The sequence below is a fragment of the Eumetopias jubatus genome, unplaced genomic scaffold (assembly GCF_037043125.1).
Source record: "Eumetopias jubatus isolate StellerSeaLion01/CBP00866 unplaced genomic scaffold, mEumJub1_p1.0 scaffold_7, whole genome shotgun sequence".
Taxonomy (NCBI): domain Eukaryota; kingdom Metazoa; phylum Chordata; class Mammalia; order Carnivora; family Otariidae; genus Eumetopias; species Eumetopias jubatus.
Genome location: NW_028274813.1, coordinates 99,181,419 through 99,201,588, shown reverse-complemented (window position 1 = coordinate 99,201,588; position 20,170 = coordinate 99,181,419). Strand labels below are relative to the sequence as shown.

At 46.4% G+C, this 20,170-nt stretch overlaps 1 protein-coding gene across 1 annotated transcript in view; it reads right to left on the bottom strand.

Annotated features, from left to right (window-relative positions):
• Positions 1-2,505: 2,505 nt before the first annotated feature.
• The window catches only part of LIPC (lipase C, hepatic type), a 131,199-nt gene continuing 113,534 nt past the window's right edge, over positions 2,506-20,170 (bottom strand). Inside the window, exons 7-9 of the mRNA XM_028100494.2 lie at positions 9,523-9,640; positions 7,786-8,004; positions 2,506-2,617 (exon numbers count right to left, since the gene is read on the bottom strand). Coding sequence (XP_027956295.1) covers positions 2,506-2,617; positions 7,786-8,004; positions 9,523-9,640 — 449 coding nt within the window. The remainder of the gene's footprint in view (positions 2,618-7,785; positions 8,005-9,522; positions 9,641-20,170) is intronic.

Genomic DNA, 20,170 nt, shown 5'->3' with positions numbered 1-20,170 from the left:
TATAGAAATGAACACCCATGCCTCCATCCCCCGAGTGAGAAGTACAGCCCCTCTGGCACCTGGAACTCCGGTGGGTCCGTCCTCCTTCCCAGAGCTACTGCAGCGTCCCTGTTGTGCCAGTGGCTTTATTGCTTTTAACTTAGAGTTTTATCCCTCATGTATTCATCTCCAACAATCTAGTTTAGTTTGGCTTGTATTAGACTGTATACATTTTTGGTGTCTTTGTGCACACATACGAACCCATGAGCCGCTGCCTTACATTTTGTACCCCGAGTGCCTCCCTGGATATCATCACCCTAGAGTCGGCCGGGTTCCTGTAAGTGTGCGTAGCTTTGGTTCATCTTTGTGGTAGTCCATTTGTAAGAATATGCCTCAGTTCTTTTATGCGTTATACTGGTGGACATTTGGGCCATTTCTGGTTGTCATGACTTTCAAGGCTGATACGAGTTTTCTTTTCTGTGTTTCCTGGTATACATGTGCATAGACTCTGTAGGGTGTATAACAAAGAGTGTTTTTATGTTGTTTTTTTTTAAAAAGTGTTATTTTAAATTCCTTCCGGTTCAGTTAATGATAAAATAATGCCAAATCCATGCAAATGTGATATTATTGTAAATCTTACTCTTTTAGACATAGAGGGACATATTGCTCATTTTACTATCTATTATTTCTGGACACATACATAACACACTTTACCTAAACGTGTGGTCAGGTCCTGGGGCGCCTGGGTGGCTCAGCCAGTTAAGTGTCTGACTCTTGATTTTGGCTCAGGTCATGATCTCAGGGTTGTGAGATCAAGCCCCACTCTGGGCTCCCCACTCAGTGGGGACTCTGCTTGAAATTCTCTCCCTCTCCCTCTGCCCCTTTCCCTGCTCATGTGCTCTCTCTCTGAAACAAAAGAAATAAATCTTTTTTTAAAAAAAAGTGTGGTCAGTTACTTCTGCCAGCAGGATCAGCATTCGGGACAGGAGGCAATATTGACCAAGCTGTTCTTTTTCCCTATCACTCCCCACCATCCTTTAGTTTTATGGGTCTTTCCAAGGGAAATAAAAGTGAATTGTGTAAGATAATCCTTTTTTTATTTTTTATTTTATTTTTTATTTTTATTTATTTATTTTTAAAGATTTTATTTATTCATCTGACAGAGACAGGGACAGCGAGAGCAGGAACACAAGCAGGGGGAGTGGGAGAGGGAGAAGCAGGCTTCCCGCGGAGCGGGGAGCCCGATGCGGGGCTCGATCCCAGGAGCCCAGGATCATGACCTGAGCCGAAGGCAGACGCTTAACGACTGAGCCACCCAGGCGCCCCGATAATCCTTTTTTTTAAAGAGTTTATTTACTTGAGAGAGAGAGAGAGATCATAAGCAGGGGGGAAGGGGAGAGGGAGAAGCAGGCTCCCCACTGAGCAGGGAGCCCAATGTGGGGGCTCAATCCCAGGACCCTGGGACCATGACCTGAGCTGAAGGCAGAGGCTTAATCGACTGAGCCACCCAGGCACCCTCATGTAAGACAATCTTAAATTGATTTCATCAGAGGCAGGCATCTCTTTGGGATTTGTCCTTTATCAGCTCTGGTTTGCCCTGCTCTGCTGAAGAGCTGGTGCATTATGAGCTAGGCAGGGCTGAAGCCACACGCCAAGTCAAGTCCCGTAGCAAAACGCACAGTGTGCTCTCCCTCTCTGAGTTACTTGAAACACACACACAAGTCATGACCATGTCTAGTATTTCCTTCATATGTTTTGTGACAGAATTTGCTGGTTAAAACATCGTTACTTCGTTTATTGAGACAGTTTGAAATCTGGTATCTAAGTCTTTGAGGTAAGTTTTCCATTAGCTTTTAATGCGAGCATTAGTAAAAGAGAAAAATTGTATTTAGTGCAATAGTAATTTAATTGTTAAAATGACCAACTGTCCAGCTTTCAGGTTGCCATTAAGTAGTTTTAGGAGAATTCTACTTTTATTGGTTTGATTCAGTGAAATAATTGTATAATCTTCATGATGGCAGCTATTGGCTTAATTAGAATTTTTCTTCTTTTAGTGAGCTGAATTGTCTTAAAGTATGTGTATGTGGGGACATACGACTAGTGATTAATGGGAACTTCATTTTATTGAAGCATGAGTTCTGTCATAAAGAAGTACCTTTCCAGCATGGTTCAGAAAACGGATCAGAATAAACTAGGAAGGAAATATGGGGAATTTGACTTAACTGTAAAAGACCTTGTAAATTAGGACAATGGATCTAAAATGGCTCTTATTTATATATTGCATATATTACCATTTAATCAGAGGTACAATTGGGAAATTTTTAGTTACACAAATATTTGAATACAGTTACATAATACAGTTTCTAAAAGCTCAGTTTAGAATAGTGAAACATACTCCCCCTTTAAACCTAAACTTTGTTTAAACTTTATGCAAGATTGTTTATATAACTTGGGTTTCCAAATAAAGTAACCATTCCAGATGAGGAATAAGATCATTTATTCTTCACACTGGGACTTCGTAGAAGCTCATCTGATCTTTCTCTTCAATTTTTTAGAGTGTACGTCACATCTCACAAAGGTTTTCTCCTGGGTTGGGTGGGGCTGTGGGCCATCCATGTCTTCTGAGCAGAATGTCATTCTGAAGAGAAAACAGAGCAAACACAGCGTTAACTTTTAGATGGAGCTTATTGAAGTGTTTCATCCTTTGTAAATAAAAACTCAATTTATGTAATGCATGCTATTTTTTAAAAAAAAATTGGATTCTTATGTGCACAAAGATTTTCATAACTTCAGAGAAAAATAAAACCCAAGTCAGCGAAAGCATCAGTGTAAGGTTGGTTCCTGGAGCTCTGCACTGGGGTGATTTCAGCTCAGTAAGAACAGAAAGTCCTCAGGGCAGTTCTTTTTTCTCCCCAACCAAGCTCATCAAAGATTTGAGAGTAACTATTGTTCCTTTCACTGCATTGCCCAGACTCCAGGGCAAACATTTGCAGTTCCTTCAACTGTTCCTCACAAGGCAGGCTTCTCTCCTCAGCCTGCCTTCTTTGGACTCGCTCCAGTTTGTCAGCGCTGCTCTTAAAGGTCCCTGGGCATGAGGCCATGGTCACCAGCCTCTGCTGGGTTCAGCTCTGTAAGCTCAGCCCCTTCCTCTTATTGGTGCAGACAAGGTCCGGCTAGAGAGGACATCACTCTGTGTTTGGGTCGCTCTTGGAGACCAAGCCTTAGACTGCTTTGACCGTTTGTGAGCTTGGCCTAAGACGCTGTTTTGTGTTGCTAACTTGCATTTACTAGGAAAAAAACTATCAGTAGTCACAAAGAATTCTAGTTTATGGCTTCTTCTTTCTTCTTTTTCTTTTTTGTATTGCATCTAGGGTCAAGTCTTCATTAAATCAGACTTTTTAAAATTAAAATGGTGTATAAGCCAGATGGAGAAAGACAAATACTGCAGGATATCACTTATACGTGGAATCTGCCCCTCCCCACCAAAAGTGGAATTCATAGAAACAGGGTAGAAAAGTGGTTCCCAGGGACTGGGGAAGGGGAAGATAGGGAGAGGTTGGTAAAAGGATACGACTTTTTAGCTATAAGATGAATAAGGTCTGAGGATCTAATGTAAAACAGGGTGACTATAGTTGATAATACTGTATTATATTATATGTGAGGTGCTGGGTGTGTTAGTTAACAGGGTGGTGGGGGGATCCAGTCTCACGTTTATGTATATCAAATCACAATGATGTACACTTTAAATATCTTAATTTTAATTGTCAATTATATCTCAATAAAGCTAAAATTTAAAAAAGTGTTACAAATAATTTGTGAATGTAATTTTGAAAAGTTCAAATGGTAAAGAACTAAACGAAGTCAAATATTAAAGATCCTCTTTGCCATCACCCTTCACCAGGGTCATTCCCCTCTGCTTTCCTGGTTTGGTTTATGTCTCTCCAGATCTCTTTCTTCTTCTTCTTTTCTTTTCTTTTTTTTTTTTTTTTTAAGATTTATTTATTTATTTGAGGGGTGGAGGGGCAGAGGGAGAAAGGAGTGAGTCTTAAGCAGACGCCCCACTGAGCACAGAGCCCCCACGCGGGGCTCGATCTCACAACCTGAGATCATGACCTGAGCTGAAATCAAGAGTCGGATGTTCAACCAACTGAGCCACCCAGACGCCCCATCTCCAGACCTACTTCTATGCATTTACACATATATCAATGTTCATATGCAAACATAAAGAATTTTTAATAGAAGTGGGGTTATACTGTATGTATTTTTCTGACCTTTTTCATTACCATCAAATAATGGACTTGGAGACCTGTTCATCTCACTACATATGAATCTGTCTCATTCTTTTTCACCTCCTGTACTATATTCCATTGTGTGGATGTACCACAGTGTATTAGAGCCATTTTCCTACTGATGGACATTGAGGTTTTCCCAATGGTTTACTATTTACAGATAGGACCGCAACAAACGTTTTTGCACATGTGTATCTCTTGTGGATATTTTGAGTATTTATCCAGGATGGACACCTAGAGTTAAAATTCTGGGTATTATGTATATTTAAAATTTTGATAATGTAGGCTCCATGACACCGAGGGCTTTGTCTATTCTGTTCCCTGCCTGGTGCCTACAACAGTGCTTGGTGTAAGGTAGGTGCTCACTAAATGTTAGTTGTTGAATGAAATTCTCCTGCAGAAGCTCCATAATTTGCACTCCCACAAACAGTGTATGAGGATGCCTGCTTCTCCACACCTTTACCAACTCTGGATGTTGTCTGTTTTTTAATTCCTGCCAAGCTAATGGGTGACCAGCGATAATCTCATTGATTTTTGTCTTGCATTTAAAAGATTAATGTGGAAATTGAACATTTTCTCATTATGTGTAGCTGATCGTTTTTGATGTCCCGCTGTAGAACCAATGTTTTCTGCCCTGTCTCTTCCACCACCACAGTAGGTCCTCTCATCTCTGACTTTGTGCCTCTGAATGAAAAAAATCATCTCTCATTGAATTCCTCCCATGGAGGCACAGAGTGAGTTACTTGACCATTTTTGTGCCCTGTAGTCAGCAGAGAGTTTAAGACTGTGAGGTTGCATATTTGCATCCTGGCCCTGGGATTACGGTTTGTAGAGGGACTCAGAAATTGGTAGTTTGTTATTGGTCTCATGAGATACATATTATAAATTCCATTTATTGCTAAAGAACCGAGTCTCTGCGAGGTGCAGTTAGTGTCTGAGGCTCCACAGGTGGTGAGCGGCAAGTGGAATTTGAGCTTAGGGCCGGCAGACGCAGGCCATCGGATTCTGGCTGCCATATTGCTTTGCTCGCTGCCTCTCTCCCTGGGAATGCCTCCTGGCCTCCCCACAGCCTGTTGTGGTGCAGCACCACTGAACTGCTGTCTCCCTTCTAGGCTTTCTAGACCATGCAATGCTAGACCTTCCCTTATGCAAAGTGTGGTCTGTGAGCCAGTAGCAGCTGCACCCGGGAGCTTGTTAGAGACACAGGATGTCAGACCCCACCCCACCTACATTTTAATTGCATTTTAGCACAATTCCCGGATGCTTCCTGGGCACATGAAGGTTTGAGAAGCACCGGGAGGGAGTATGTTATTAGTAAAATTAATGCATCTTGTTTTTCCTAATTATTAGGTCCTGGAATTTCTTTCTGCCAAGAGCCACACTCAGATTTTTTTTTTTTTTTTTTTTTTTTTGTATCCCCCAGTGGTACCTCGTGCTGGGAAGACACATAGGAGCCACTGAATACTTGCAACTTAAAAAGCTATAGGTCTCACCACCCCTCCTCCTTTTTCAGCATGTACCTCCTACAGCTCGGAGGAAGGGTCTGATGCGCAGATATATGAATATCCAGCACTTCACCACTGCTGGTTTAGACTAAGGAAAGTCAGATCCATGGGGCCCAGATGAATGGAGGAAGGAAGTGTTGGGAACAGTGCATGGACAGCAAAGAGGCAAGGAAGGCATCAGACAAACCCTGAGTTAGATCTGGACTCGGCCAATTATCAGCAGTGCCCCCAGGCTGTGGTTCTATGAGCCCCAGCTTCCTCATCTGCACAGCCAACACTACCCACTTCCAAGCATCACTGGGAAGGTTCCATGAGACCAACCCTCTAGACTTGGTTCTGTGCCTTCGGCACAGTGGGAGCTCTGGAAGCACCATTCCCTTCCCTCTGCTCTTTACTCCTTCAAAACCATGTGGGTAAGCACCAGTGAGAGGCTGTGGTGTGTTTTATACAACCTTTCCAGTCAAGTCACAGAGAATTGTCATGGTGAACAGCCCCTAGGCCTGAGGAATGACCCTCGAGCTGAGGGAGTGCGGGGAGGGGTGGCTGTCAGAAGCTGAACTCTCCTATTTTTTTTTTTTAAAGATTTTATTTATTTGACAGAAAGAGAGAGAGACAGCCAGAGAAGGAACACAGCATGGGGAGTGGGAGAGGGAGAAGCAGGCTTCCCACGGAGCAGGGAGCCCGATGCGGGGCTTGATCCCAGGACCGTGGGACCATGACCTGAGCCAAAGGCAGACGCTTAACGACTGAGCCACCCAGGCGTCCCAGAAGCTGAGCTCTTCTAAAGGGCTAGAAAGTCATGCAAGAATAGCCAAGGGTCTAAGAGGACAGAAGCAGTTGAATTTTCTCAAATTGATCGTGTGGAGAAATCTGTTGGCAGGCTGCAGAGTATGCTCCTAGTAATTGCCGGGATTTTGTATCCCGGGGAGATAAAACCTCAGAGCGCTGTTGTATAAGGGAGTCGGGGGCATAAATCTGCCGCGGACCCACTCCTGGCCGTGAAGCCCGTGGGGTGAGGGAGGAACATAGTTCAGAGGTGAGAGGCCTGCTGTTCTCCATCTCTACTGAGGACAAGCCGGAGACAGAAATGGGCTCCCCAACAAAGGGCGGTGGGAGAGGAGAGACAAGTTTCCTGAACACGACGGGGAGGCGGAGGAGGAAGGGTCTGGGGAAGGACAGAATTCTCCTCTCATGGAGAAGTGCAGAACTCTAGAAAAGCAGAGTTGCCATGGCAAAATATGTTGGGCATCCCTTTGCTGACAGGACTGAAGGGGCAGCTGGACCACCCTTTCTTTCTTTTGTGTCTGACTCTGACCCCAATCCCTTATTGTCCCCGGGGACACTGGGGCCAAGGGAGACGTTAAATCACACAGAGCAGGGTGTCCTAAGCCTGCTCCATTGGTTCCCATCAGAATTTCTTAGGGCTTTTATTAGCAACTGTGTGCCCTGTGTCCCTTCACGAACCACTGCGCATCAGACGCTCCGCAGGTGGCTTTGGGAATCCTGCATATTTAGTAAGCTCCCTAGTGGCTCTTTGGCACTCTGAGATTTGAGAGGCACCCTCACAGAATGGAATGTCGAGACTGTGATCTGTTGAAAGCATTTCTCTGGGTGAGCAGTAAGAAGGAAATGGCACATCTTGGTCCTTGCCACTCAAAGTGCGGTCCTTGGACTGCAGCACCCATAAACATCTCCTGGTTATTCACCTGCACACTGAAGTTTGAAGGGCACTGGGCCAGTGAGGCGAATCTCAAACTCCGAGGCAAGTAGCTCTGAACCACGGGCAGCCGCAAGAGTCTAGACCGGGAGTCAGAAGACCTGGGTGCAAATCCCAGTCCTTCCATCTATGGCTGTGTGAATTTGGGATGGTCATTTCACCTTTCCGAGCATCTATATGCCATCATTAGGACACGATAGTGTCCACTTTATGATATAAATGCAAGTGTTAATTGTGGAGGTCTGGCACATAGAGATGCCTGATAGATGTCAAGGGAGGTTGAGTCAATACTCACCGTTGCTGGGTTTCTCCCGCTTTGACTCTGATGGTCTTGACAACAAGGCCTGAGTAGAGGGGCCCTCTGCTCCATGGGATGATGGTTTGGACTGTGTTCCAGACATTGGTCCATACGGCGCCATTTTCCCACTTGAACTTGATCATGATCAGCTCACCAATATCCAAATCCAACGTGATAAGAAAGGAATAAGTTTTATTACTAGTAATTTCTTCATCCCTTGAAGATACAAAGGAAATCAGACCTAGTTTATTTGTAACAGCAAAGTCATGTTGGGCACATTCAGTCTGTGTTGGGTTTGCCTGAGTGACTCGGGAAGGTCTTTTCTGCTGCATTTTCTAAACTGGTGTGGGACAGACTATTAGTAGAAACGGCAGTGGGTGGGCCAGACCATTAATACTGGGAAAGCCATGTATCTTCTGGGTCAGCATATTTAAGAGGCTCTGAGAGTTCTGCCATAATGAATCTGATAACTCTGTTGAGCTCAGGCTTCCTAGCTTCTAAGTTAACAAATCAGGAAAACTGCCCCTGAGAAGACAGTGGGCCTTTGGCAATGATCTCTGGGCAGCTCAGCTCCCTGGAGGTTTGATTAACACAGTAGAGCCACCCACTGCTCTTATCTCCCCACTCATGCTTTTTTTCCTCCCCATATAAATAGAAACAACAAAGTTTAATAGTAGTAGAAAACCACATGTTAAAGGGATGTACCAATTTGGAGCAAGATTTAAATGCAGATCCTTAGGTATCATTAGCAGATTTACTCACTGGTCTCCAAGACATTAACATGTCCCAACACTGACTGAGCAGCTAGATGCCCTTTCCACCTTGGAACTATTCCCCAAGAGAGATCTGGGACAGTGCAAAGGTACCACTGGATTTAGGGAGAGACAGGTGGATGGAGGGTTCCTTTGCACGGCTTGTCATAGCTCCTCCTGCAGAATGTTGTAAAGAACTGCTTAGGAATCCATCTGCCCCGCTAGGCTGTGAGCATCCTAGGGCTAGGGTCCTCTCTACCCCTGAGGCAGAGCACTGACTAATACTTGCTGAATGTCAGAATCAGTGTAATGACCAGAGATCCAAAGCTGGGGGAGATCTTCTGGAAGCTGAGGACTATCCCTGGAGTGGGCAGAGGCCTACTGGCACTTCCAAGGAAGAGGCCATACTGAGGGTCGAGATGTGGTCAGTGAGGCTGGGGAGCCTCCGAGGGAGGCATGAGGTTACTGTTCACTTTGTGAGCAGGTGTGTAACAGGGCAAAGGACAGATGGGCAGGGCTGGCAGTGTAGGCTGACTGAGGTGGGAAATTGGTGCCAAGTTGAAAGCAGTTTTGTTTCTGGGTTATGGCTTTGAGAACTCACTGGAAAGGAGCTCAGGGCTGTCCTGCGGACAGCTGCTCCAGCCCTCCCTGCTCCTCCTGCCTGGCTCTTCTTCCTGCAGTGTGGACGACGGACTTTGCCACCTCTGGCTTCCCTCTCTGCTCAGCTCACCTCACAATGAACCCATTGTAAACACAGGTCATTTTACCATAAAGCAATCTGTGGGACCCGGCTGAGGCTGAGGGATGACAAGGCTCTGGGCTTGGGGTGGACACCCCGTCTGACAGGCATTTGGGGCAGTTGTATGGGCTGAGAAGAGTAAGCTGTGTCTGGCCTGGCCCTTGAAAATTACGGGGACCTTCTAGACCCTGTGAGAAAAAGTAGCATGCCATCACCATAGACGGGGCTGCAACTTGTACTCACAGAGTGATGGTAATTATCTGGTTTTCCTCTTTTGTTCCGAGGAGTGTCATAGTAAAAGTTGGTTCTACTGGTTTCTCAAGTTGGTTGATGAACTGGATCTTGAACTGGTAATGATACACTGAAGAGAGAAGGTGGGGGAGAGGGAGAGAGAAAGAGAATTTAAATAGGATTTTTTTTAAATTAAAAATCTCATATTTTTAAAATTTAAAAATGCAGAGGGAGAAGTCTGGATAGATAGATACCAACTCTTTTTTTTCCTGGGTGGAGAGATTATGAAGGCTTTACATTTTTTTCTTTTTCCTTTTCTGTCTTTACGAAATGTTTACAGAGGACATACGGTGTATTTGTAGTATAATAATAAATATTATCTAGTAGAAGAAGGCAGAACAGGAATATGGTATACCTAGCATTCTCACCCATTTCTGGGTGCGATCTTGTTGGACTATTCCATGTATTTGGCAAAAGTCCCGTTTCATAAACTGAAGGATATTACCGTTTTGAGGCACCTGACAAAGGCAAGAGAACACATTGCCCTTTTCAACGTTTGCCTCTGTTTGATGAAGTCCGTTTGGGGATGGACAGAGCTCTAGTTAAGAAGCATATGCCCTAGTGACCACATCTCTATATTCTGGGCGGTTCCTAGGCACTAGCTCTGTGGGGTTCATCAAGCACATTTTTTGATGGAAATACGACAACTCTAGTTCTAGCACTTGGGCATAAAATGTTTCCATTTTATCAAGTGTTCAGAATGTCCTACTGGGTTGTGTAGGAGAGGGTAACTTATTTTACTCTTCCTTACCTAAATATTCATTTATTTATTTATTTTAAAGATTTTATTTATTTATTTGAGAGAGAGAGAATGAGAGACAGAGAGCACGAGAGGGAAGAGGGTCCGAGGGAGAAGCAGACTCCCCGCCGAGCAGGGAGCCCGATGTGGGACTCGATCCCGGGACTCCAGGATCATGACCTGAGCTGAAGGCAGTTGCTCAACCACCTGAGCCACCGAGGCGCCCTTACCTAAATATTTAGTTAATAAAAGCAAATTGCTTACTATCCCACAGGTATTGTTAAACACTTTACACTACCTCATCTCATTCACTCATCGTAAGAACCTTATGAGGTATCGTTGTCATCATCCCCATTTTATAAATAAGAAAACCGGGGCCCAAGAAGGGAAGGGACTTGTTCAAAGTCACATAGTAGAGCCTGTCTTTTAGCCTGGACCTATTGCTAAGGCTCCTAAGATGGCCTTGACTTACCCTGTGTTGTCATACCAGCCGCCTATGGGGCTGTTCTTGAAATTATCCCACTTAATTCCAAAATGAATGGACTGCTTGGACTTCTGTCTCTTGCTGTCTCCACATTCTCTACGTGCCTGTACTGTTTTAGCTCCAAGATGGCCAACAGGTTTCATATAGCATGCCAATTCCGCTTGATTGATCAGGTTTCCCAGAGCCCTATGTGGAGACGGGTACTGAGGTTACACCCAGGCTCTTGGGAAGACTGGTGTCTGCCTTGGGCAGAGGAGAGGGATTTATGGGGTGCTTGCTGTGTATTTGCTTTTCCTGTTCTAGGTAATGATTAATCCACTAATCCTGGTACAGTGACTTCCACGATGTAGGTGTCTAGCAAACTTGGTGGGATGAATGAACCGACAGTTGGCTTGGGAGTAACATGATGTGTATTACAATTTAGCAAGATGGAAGCCACCTCTGAGAATCCAAGACCCAAGTTTCAAGCTGTGTTGCAGGCAAATTCCCACCAGAAAGCATAGATCATGGCACTAGCCACTTGTTCATCCATCCCATATACCCCACACGTGGAAATTTGTCATCTTCATGAGTCAGTCTCCTACCTACCAAATGCCGCATGGCCACGGGAGGTTGGTAGCTACACACAAACCCAGCAACAGCTGCTTCGGATGGCGTGCTGCCAACACCCCAGCTGCAGTGTCCCAGTCTGCCTGTTTTCCTGGGATTCTGTGTTGTTTGCACAACCCTCCCCTTTGGCATAAACCACCTTCTCATTTGGGTTTTGTGGTGGACTTGCTTATGAGCCCAGGGTTATCTCTTGGGCTTACTCTGAAGCACCAAAGTTTCTTTTTGTATATTTATGTTCACGACAAGAGCCAAACATGAACAGTGGACTTTTATAGGCCATGAGTTTTCTGCTTTAGGTAGGAGCTAGCTTGGGCATCATCTGGCACCGAACACTGTGCCCTATCCGTAACAGGTGCTCAGATCCTTATTCATGGAAAAAGTAGTTTGAGACTCTCAGGACTGTGAGGCTGCAGGTGAGAAATAAGAGAAGGGCTGTGGGCCCAGGTTCCAGAAAGGGTCCCTCAACCCTGGCTGGCAGTGATGGAGACAGGCACTCTGGCCTAACATCCCAGAGGCCTCTGAGAAGCCATATACTATTTGGGGTCTATCAAGAGAACCCTGTCACGGGCAGACTGTGTTATAAGTTGAACAGAGGCAAAAGGAAAGGTCCTTCCAAAGACACAGGCCATAGGTGTGTGGGGTGGGTGTCGGGTGTGGACAGGACAGGGCAGGAGGACTGGGCTTGGGGTAACCTCCTAACGAGGAGGCAGCATCTTGCAGAGCACTCAAGGAACACCCTTAGTCACCAATTTTAATCCAGTTTAATACACATAAATTGGAAGTCTACTGGTGCTCAACCCAGTGCTAAAAGCTATGGGGGATAGAGGAGTTGAAGAGGGTAATTGGCGGGATGCAAGAAAGCAACACTGGCTAATATTTATTTTATTTGCCTGTGCCAGGCACTTTGCGTCTATTATCCTACTTAATCCTCACAACAGGTGATACTATCATCACCTCCTTTTAGAGAGGAGGAAACTGAAGCACAGAGAAGTTAAGTGACTTTCCCAGTGTCACACAGCTCCTAAGTAGCAGAGCTGGGATGTAAGCCCAGGCCACCTGGCTCCAGAACTTGAATTTTTATGTGTTTGTACCTGGAACCATAGCTTTATATACCCTAAGGAAAAAGTTGAAGTATGGAGAGAGATTTAAGTTCAAGAGTGTCATAACAGAACTGTTTAACTAAAAATAAGTCGGCACCACCTGAGATATTCAATGGAAGAATGACTACAGACTGACTAATCAGGTAGTTCTCATAGAACTACCATTTACTTTTTATCGTGTCCCAGACACTTAGCCAATCGCATCATGTAATTATCTCATTTCTCTTTACAACAACTGTGTAAGATGCCCACTTTATCCTCCCTCCACATCATTTTACAAATGCAGGAGCTGATGCTCGGGGAAAGTTAAGTAACTTGTCCACTGTCATGCAGCTAAGAACGGGGGAAGCTGCAATTAGACTTGAGTCTGCTGATTCCGAGTTCATATTCCCAACCATGTGATTTACTCTTATGAAGTCATTAAAAGATATTTTTGGAGCAATTTCAATCCTTATGAAAGAAGTGAGGGCGGGGGAAAGCCCGAACAACAACCAGGACACAAAATTTCATGTCCAACATGAGACCAACTTTATAAAACAGGATGCACAAGAGGAAGAGGCATAAAAATGTGACCATGCTTATCTTCAGAGAGGAGAGAGGGGTCGTTTTTGTTTCTTTACGCTTTCCTGCAAGTTCTGGGTTTTCTACAATATGCCTGTATTCTAATTAGACTCTTATTGGAAAAAGAAAATGCTTTTTAAAAGTATTAGAACAGAAGACAAGAGGACCAGAAGCTGCGGTCCCGGACTCGGGGGAGCTTGCGCTTGGGAAGCAGAGTCACTTCTGTCTTCTTATCTCGTGGGCATCAACGTCCATGTCTTCTCTCCCCGAGGGCAGTCTCAGTGTCATATCAATGCTCCTATCGGCACAAGTCCCAGCATGCACCGGGCACCTAAGGGGTCTTCAGGGGCTCTTTTGTGTGAAGATAAGGCAGGACACGTGCTGCATTAAAGACCCTAACTGTGAATGGGAATCTCCATTTGTGGAGAGCCTACTATGTATGCATCAGGCTATATACTAAGAGTTTTGCCTATGTCATTTTTGGTCCTCACAACAAGACTAAATAAGGGGAAGGCCCTGTTGGTTTCCTTACTACTCCCCACCCTCTGGAAGGAGTCCTGCCCACTCCTTTGAGCTGACCTCGGCCAGCGGAGTCCTGTTTTCTCCTGAGACCTAGGGTGTCAATTACTCTGGTGGATGTCAGACAAGGAAGCAGAGATTTGGACGCCTGTCCAAGGTCACAGAGAGTTACAAGTGGAGCCAAATTTGAACCCAGGTGTCTGGTGTCTGTCTGATTCTAAAATCCCCTTCCCGCTGTCTCCTGGGGTTCTGGTTCTGCAAGCTGCATCTGCCCTTTGAAAGAAATGGCAAACACTCGGCCCCTGAGGAAAGGCTGCCATCAAAACCTTCCTGGAACGAAGCCACCAAGACAAAGTGCCTCCCGGGTCTCACCCACTGACATCCATCCTGGGCTATTGCTGCTGCAGATTCTTCCTGCCTGTCCCCTGAATGCCTAGCCCCCGAGTGGGGATAAATGTGTCATGTCCCTGCGCTGGAGGGGTTTTTTTCTTCCTTTGTTCTTAAATCATGAGTAGGAGATGGATTCCCAGGTCCGAGATGCCATGGTTGCACCATTCTGGGGGAAGGTGTAAAATCCAAGGGTCAGCTTGCCAGGACCCCTTTGGTTTCCCATCCTTTGAATGAGAATGACCTGGCCTCCTGCAGTGTCTCCCCGGCAGGAAGTCGGAACCCCAAAGGTGCAGGAGTGTTGAGAAGCCCGAGTCTGCCAGCCTGCCAAGCGCTCCTGAAAGATGTGTGGGCTGTGGGGGGTAGGGCACAGGAGTTGGGGGATGAGGGTACCCTTGTGTCTGCAAAAGCCCGGATATAGAACTAAGCAGATTGATGGCACAGGCAGTCCCAAATTACCTGCACTAGGAAAGTCACTTTTTGGGGGAGAAATCTTGAAATGACATAATTTTTATAAATATAAAAGAGCCTTTCATACTGAGAACTAATTAGATGTTCTTATTTTGGATTTTTGTGTTTTTCTTTAAAAGAAAAAGAGACAATTTGCCTATCATTCCCTCTCCCTACCCCCCCCCCCCCCCCGGACAATGATGCTGTTACAAAGATTAAGGAAAAATTTTGCTCACTTTCCCTCATGACATGTTTAGTAAGGATTTTAAAAAATGATTTAGGAAAAATGCTTTTGATCCTGTGACTGCAGAGGGGCCAGCCCAGTGCATTCCTCGGTTCAGGCAGGAGAAATTATTTTAGGTCTTAAAGATAAAGAGCATGAAACAGTCCATTAACCCTGAATGAGATCAGGCAAACGCCACCTAGAGCAGAGATGTGAGGCCTCTGGAGATTCTCCTCAAATAGAGAGTCCTCCTGTGGTTCAATACCCTCAAAACCCCGGATTCTGATCTCATGTGAACCCCACTGGTACCACTTAAGTTTCTTTTTATAAGCCAGCCACAGTAGACATTGGCTTGTGGAATTTATGAAAAGAGAATGTTTTGTTTCTTCTTCTTTTTCTTCTTCTTCACCTCCTCTTTTTTCTTCTTCTTTTTGTTTCATGGAAAAAAACGATTCCAGATCATTAGATATTGGCGCTGGGAGATATTATGACTCTCTTTGCAAACATCAAAGAGGCCTTTTTCTTTCAGTGTATCGATTTTCTTTCATGAAGATGGGAGGAATGAGATCTCTTGTGTTGTCTTGCAGCACCAAGGGCTTGTTCCTAGACATGAGATGCCTCTAACTTGAGAGGGAGGCTGCAGATCCTGGCACTGAGAGGCCTGGGGATGGCACCATGCAGGGGTTACCCCATGAGGGGGCCAGCACTCAGGGCAGGCTGGAGGAAGGTAGGGTAGCTGCAGGTGGTTTTGGAAGCAGGTGCATTGTGCAGCTCTGGGCTCATGTTGATGGCCACATTTGGGCTTCACAGCACCCTGTGACACCCCTATAGTGCTTCAGAACGAGCCTCTCCCAAATGTGCCACTTTAGCATGTGGGGTATTTTAAGTGGAAGACAATCAAGGCCCAAAACACTCAGGAAGAGCTTTTTGCCTCCTGCTTATCTGCCTCTAAGAATTTATTTGGGGGGCCTAGTCCAGGAAGAGAGCACCCACCACAGAGAGCCACAGTCTGGGTGATGAGGGGTGGTAAGCGGGGGTGGGTGGGTGGGGGTGGTTCCAGGCCTGTTTGTTGATTCCACTCTGTGTCTCATTGTCTCTGCATGGTGTGACAAACATTCGTTTCCCAAACATTTGCTCTTCCCATCTTCCTGTGAATTAACTTCCTTCTCTTTGAAGCCCCACAGCCCCACCCCCTTCTCTTTAGCTCGGGATGGCAGATAGGCATCAACTGCCTGACTTCTTTGAACCTCTCCTGGCTCTGTGAGGCTCTAGTACACATGAAACTAACATTTTCTCCTGTTAATCTGTTTTATGTCAACTTAATTAATAGGCCAGCCAAAGAATAAAAAGGGTAGAGGAAAAATTTTCCTCCCCTACACCCTGATGTCATGGGATTGGATGCTTGCCCCTTCTGTGGGCAGTTGCCTCTTCTGCTAGGGGTGGGATTGGGGGAGTGTGTGTGTGTGTGTGTGTGTGTGTGTGTGTGTGTGTGTGGTAAGGAGTGCTGTACTGACTGGCATCCTGCTGCCTGCTGCCCGCTGTTTGTGCCCATAGGTGCTTCATGTGGGAAGGCAGTAAGAGCCCTCAGCTGAGGGCCTGGAGTCTTTTCTCTGCCACCTACCACTGAGTGGTTGTGAGCACTCATAGCCTCTCTGAAGCTCAATTTCCTCATGTGTAAAATGGGCATCAAGAGCACTCTAACAGGGTGTGAGGATGTGATGCGATGGGATGGCATATTTAAAAGTGCCCAGCTTCTAGAAGGTGTTAACCCAGTGATACCTATTCCCTTCCTATGTGCTGAACTGACCAGGCACGGTTCTGAGCTGCACCCACAGGGGCCAGTTTTAGTGGTTCACCCCCATGCTCATCCACACACAATCACTCTGTGGCTGAAGAAACTGAGACCTGCATGGGTTTTGTCACTAGGTCAAGGTCACATATAGGAGGTTGGCAGCAAAGCCAAATTCTGGACATGCCCTATTCCCAATCTCAAGCCTGCACTGTCTCTATGACACCCAGCACTTTTTCTGGACCTCTCCCTGGAAATTAGCAAAAACCTTCCAAAAGAAGTAGCAGAGAAAAGCCAAAAAGACAAACAGATTCTCCCAAGTCAGAGTTTAGTTGGTTGTCTCACCAACCAGAAGGAAAGAGTACTCAAGCAAGTTGAGCTAGATGGGATGAGGCCCAGAATGCAGAGGGGAGGGGAGAGGGAGAGAGGTGGGGAGGACCCGGCATTGGTGCTACACTCGGGAGACTGTGTGGCATGGAAGAGCAAGGGCCATGAATCAGAGCAACCTGGGGTCAAATGCTACATTTGCTACTAACAGACTGTGTGACTTGGGGAAGTTGTAAACTCTATGAGTCTCAATTTATTTATTGGAAAGTCCACCATCATCAGTCCCTACCCCCACCCATCTCAGTCTCTGTCCCTCTGTCTGGGTTGTTGTGAAGATTATATGATAAAGGAGCTAGTTTGTACAACATACCCAGTGTGGAGCCTGGACAGAAGAGGCCCCCTTAAGTGCCACTTCCCTCCACTCCCAGTGGCCTTGTCCCACCGCTAGAGGATGAATTAGATAAGGCATTTGCTAAGCAGGACTCCCTCAGGATGGATATGCTCTCTCTCTTCTCTTTTACAAAACAGGCTCCCAGGCTGGCGAGGGCTCTTACTGGGAGAGTGAAAATAGAAGTGAGTAATAACTGCCTTGTGGGACTCTCCTCATGGGCACCGGGTTCTGGTCATAGAAAACAGACCCTTTGATGGTTGAAATATCTTAGGAGCCAGAGGAATAAAAGGCTAAGTTAGTCACCCCTTGTGAAGCTACAATCTGGAGGCCGTGTTTATTTTGCCCAGCCAGATCCTGCACTAAAATATATCATACAATTAGATGTTCTTGAAAAATATGAATTATGGGTTCTCTGTAACCAGGGCCGGGCAAGTCTCTTCTTTTAAGAATCTGCAAGTATTTACCAAATGCCAGAGAAGTAGACTTGGAGGGCCCCAGTCAGAGATGATCATGACCACGATGGGTGGGGAAACGTGTAGTTATGGGACCTAGATTAAAGGCCTTGTGCCAGTACCGTCAACAGAACTTTCTGTGATGATGGAAGCAATCCATTTCTGGCTCTCCAATATGGCAGCCACGTATCTGAGCACTTGAAAGGTGGCTAGAGTGATCCGGGAATCAAATGTTTGATTGCGTTTAATTCTAACTAATTTAACTAGCCACAGCTACCCTACCAGCTGACGCAGCATTATCCAGATTAGTAGCTCTCCAGAACAGGCAGAGTCTCACTTGGGGATAATTTCCGCCCATACCCAGGGCAGCTTGGCGTGACTCCAGTGATGCTACTTCCCACCAGTGAACAGATTAGGATTTTCCTCACTGGAAGGACTGAAACAGAACGGGGGGAGAATTTGGAAGACCCAGAGAGGGGGAGGGTACAGTGTAGGCCACAGCTCAGCAAGGAGCTTCCGTTAGGGGCTGAGATGGGTTCTGACAGTTTCAGGCTTTCACCGGCTTCAGGGGTTCCACGCCTGTCAGAAGAGTCTGGAGCAAGATGAATCGTTGGCAATAAAGACACCCGAGTGTTGTCTCCAAGGGACCCCCTGCCTGTCTTCCTGGGATGGCACTGAGCATGTACATATGGGAGGGGGCTGGTCTCCAGTGCACCCCATGAGTTAGGGACTCTGACTACTCTGGCTCAATTTACGTTTGAAGAATAAACGTATGGATGAACACATTGGTTTTGGTAGCCGCTTGGGTCGGGTGGAGCTGCCTGAATGCAGTGCTCTGGTCCTCCTTCATAGGAAAAGGACCCCTGTGAGTTCACACCAGCAGCATGTGCTGGTCCTTGGCTAAAGGGAGGAACTCAGCCTGGTTGTGCCTATCGGTCTTCCTTTCCCCTCTTTCTTCTCTACATGCTTGCCTGCCCACCCCCATTTCCAAGCCCCCAGTAGATGTCCTCCAGCTGGACCAACCTCCTCACTTCAGGACACCCTCAAGCTGTGGAAGGTGAAAAGTAGTTTCCTTTCTTCCCAGCTGATCTCAAGGAGAAAGCAAAACCTTCCCCTTCTTCTCTCCTCCCTCCCTCACCTCCACAAACAGACAAGGGGCAGGTTCCTGAGGAAAAAATAAAAAAATAAAAATCCCTCAACTAGTTGTTTGGAGGTCCAGGTCTAAATGCTGACTCTGCCAAGAATTCACTCTGTATCCCTGGGCCGATGATTTTCCCCAGCTGGGCCTGGGTGTCTGCGGCTGTGAAATGGCAGGGTAGAACAGCCTCTAGAAATGCTAACATCCCATGATTTACGGTAGATCCAGTGAAATGTGCTTATTGGAGGGGCTTAATCACTCCAGGCAGCTTTGCCATTTAAAAGAGAAGCCGGTTAACACAAATGAGTGTCTAATTGGCAGCCTGCCATGGGGGAGCTCCCCAAGGCAGGAGCCCTTCCAAATCCCCTCGCCTGATTTCGGATTGTACCTTCTCCTCCACCCCGAAGGGGCAGTCAGCAGAGGGGACCGGCTGGCCCCTCAGGCAGGAAGTATCCGCTTTCACTGTGATGCCCTCAGAAGCTATCAGCTGCCGGCAGTGGATTTCTGTCATTCCTGGGCTTCACGGAAGGGAAATCTGGCTGGAGAGCACAAGTTCAGATAAACAGGAATCCTATGCTTAAAAAATAAGTTGCCTGGGAACTTGAACTTGCGAGTGTGATGAGAAAAGGAACACAGACCGGGAGTCGGATGCACCTGGTTGTTGGCCTCCTTCCAGGCTGTGTGGCCGTGGGCAGGTCACTCCCTACAAGCTGCGCTTCCCTCCTCTTGAAAATGAGATCCTTACCCACCCTGCCGAACTTGCTTGGCTGTTGTGGGTTCCACAAAGAAGTGATGGCTGCATCTGATGTTTTGTATAGAAGGCTGTGCAAATGCAAAGTGGTGGTGATGACATGTTCACCTTCTGCCTCCACAAATATTCTGGGCGGTGATAATCAAACAGCGCAGCGCCCAGTCCTCCGGGCACTGTGAGCGTGTGCAGTGAGACAGTAAGACGCTAAATCACTCAGGAGCTGTCGAAAGGATGAGACAGAAATGGTAATGGTGGTAGATGTCAGCTCGTTCACTCCTGGAGGACTTGGGCTCGGGTGGAGCCTTTCTCTGCTGGCTTCAGCCTCGAAGAGGCGCAGCTCCGACCTCTGCTTCAATCCAGGGAGGGACCGGGGCTCGGTTTTTGCCCTGGGGTTAAAGGTCTGATGAGGAAAGTTGGAAGCCAAACTTCATCTTTGGAGGGTCTCAACAAGACAGTGATACCCTGTAAGATCAGCGGATCCCAACTTTAGAGGAAATGAGGAGCCACAAACATAGCGCAGAGCCTCCTTCTTTCATGGAAGCTGTGAGCAGAGCTGGAAAGCACTGGGTTCCAGTTGGGGTTTGAATACGCCTCCAGGTCCCTGCACAATGAGACCTGGGTGGTGGCCGGAACTGCTCAGGGCCTTCAGGATCTAACATCCTAGGGGACCGTGAAAGTGG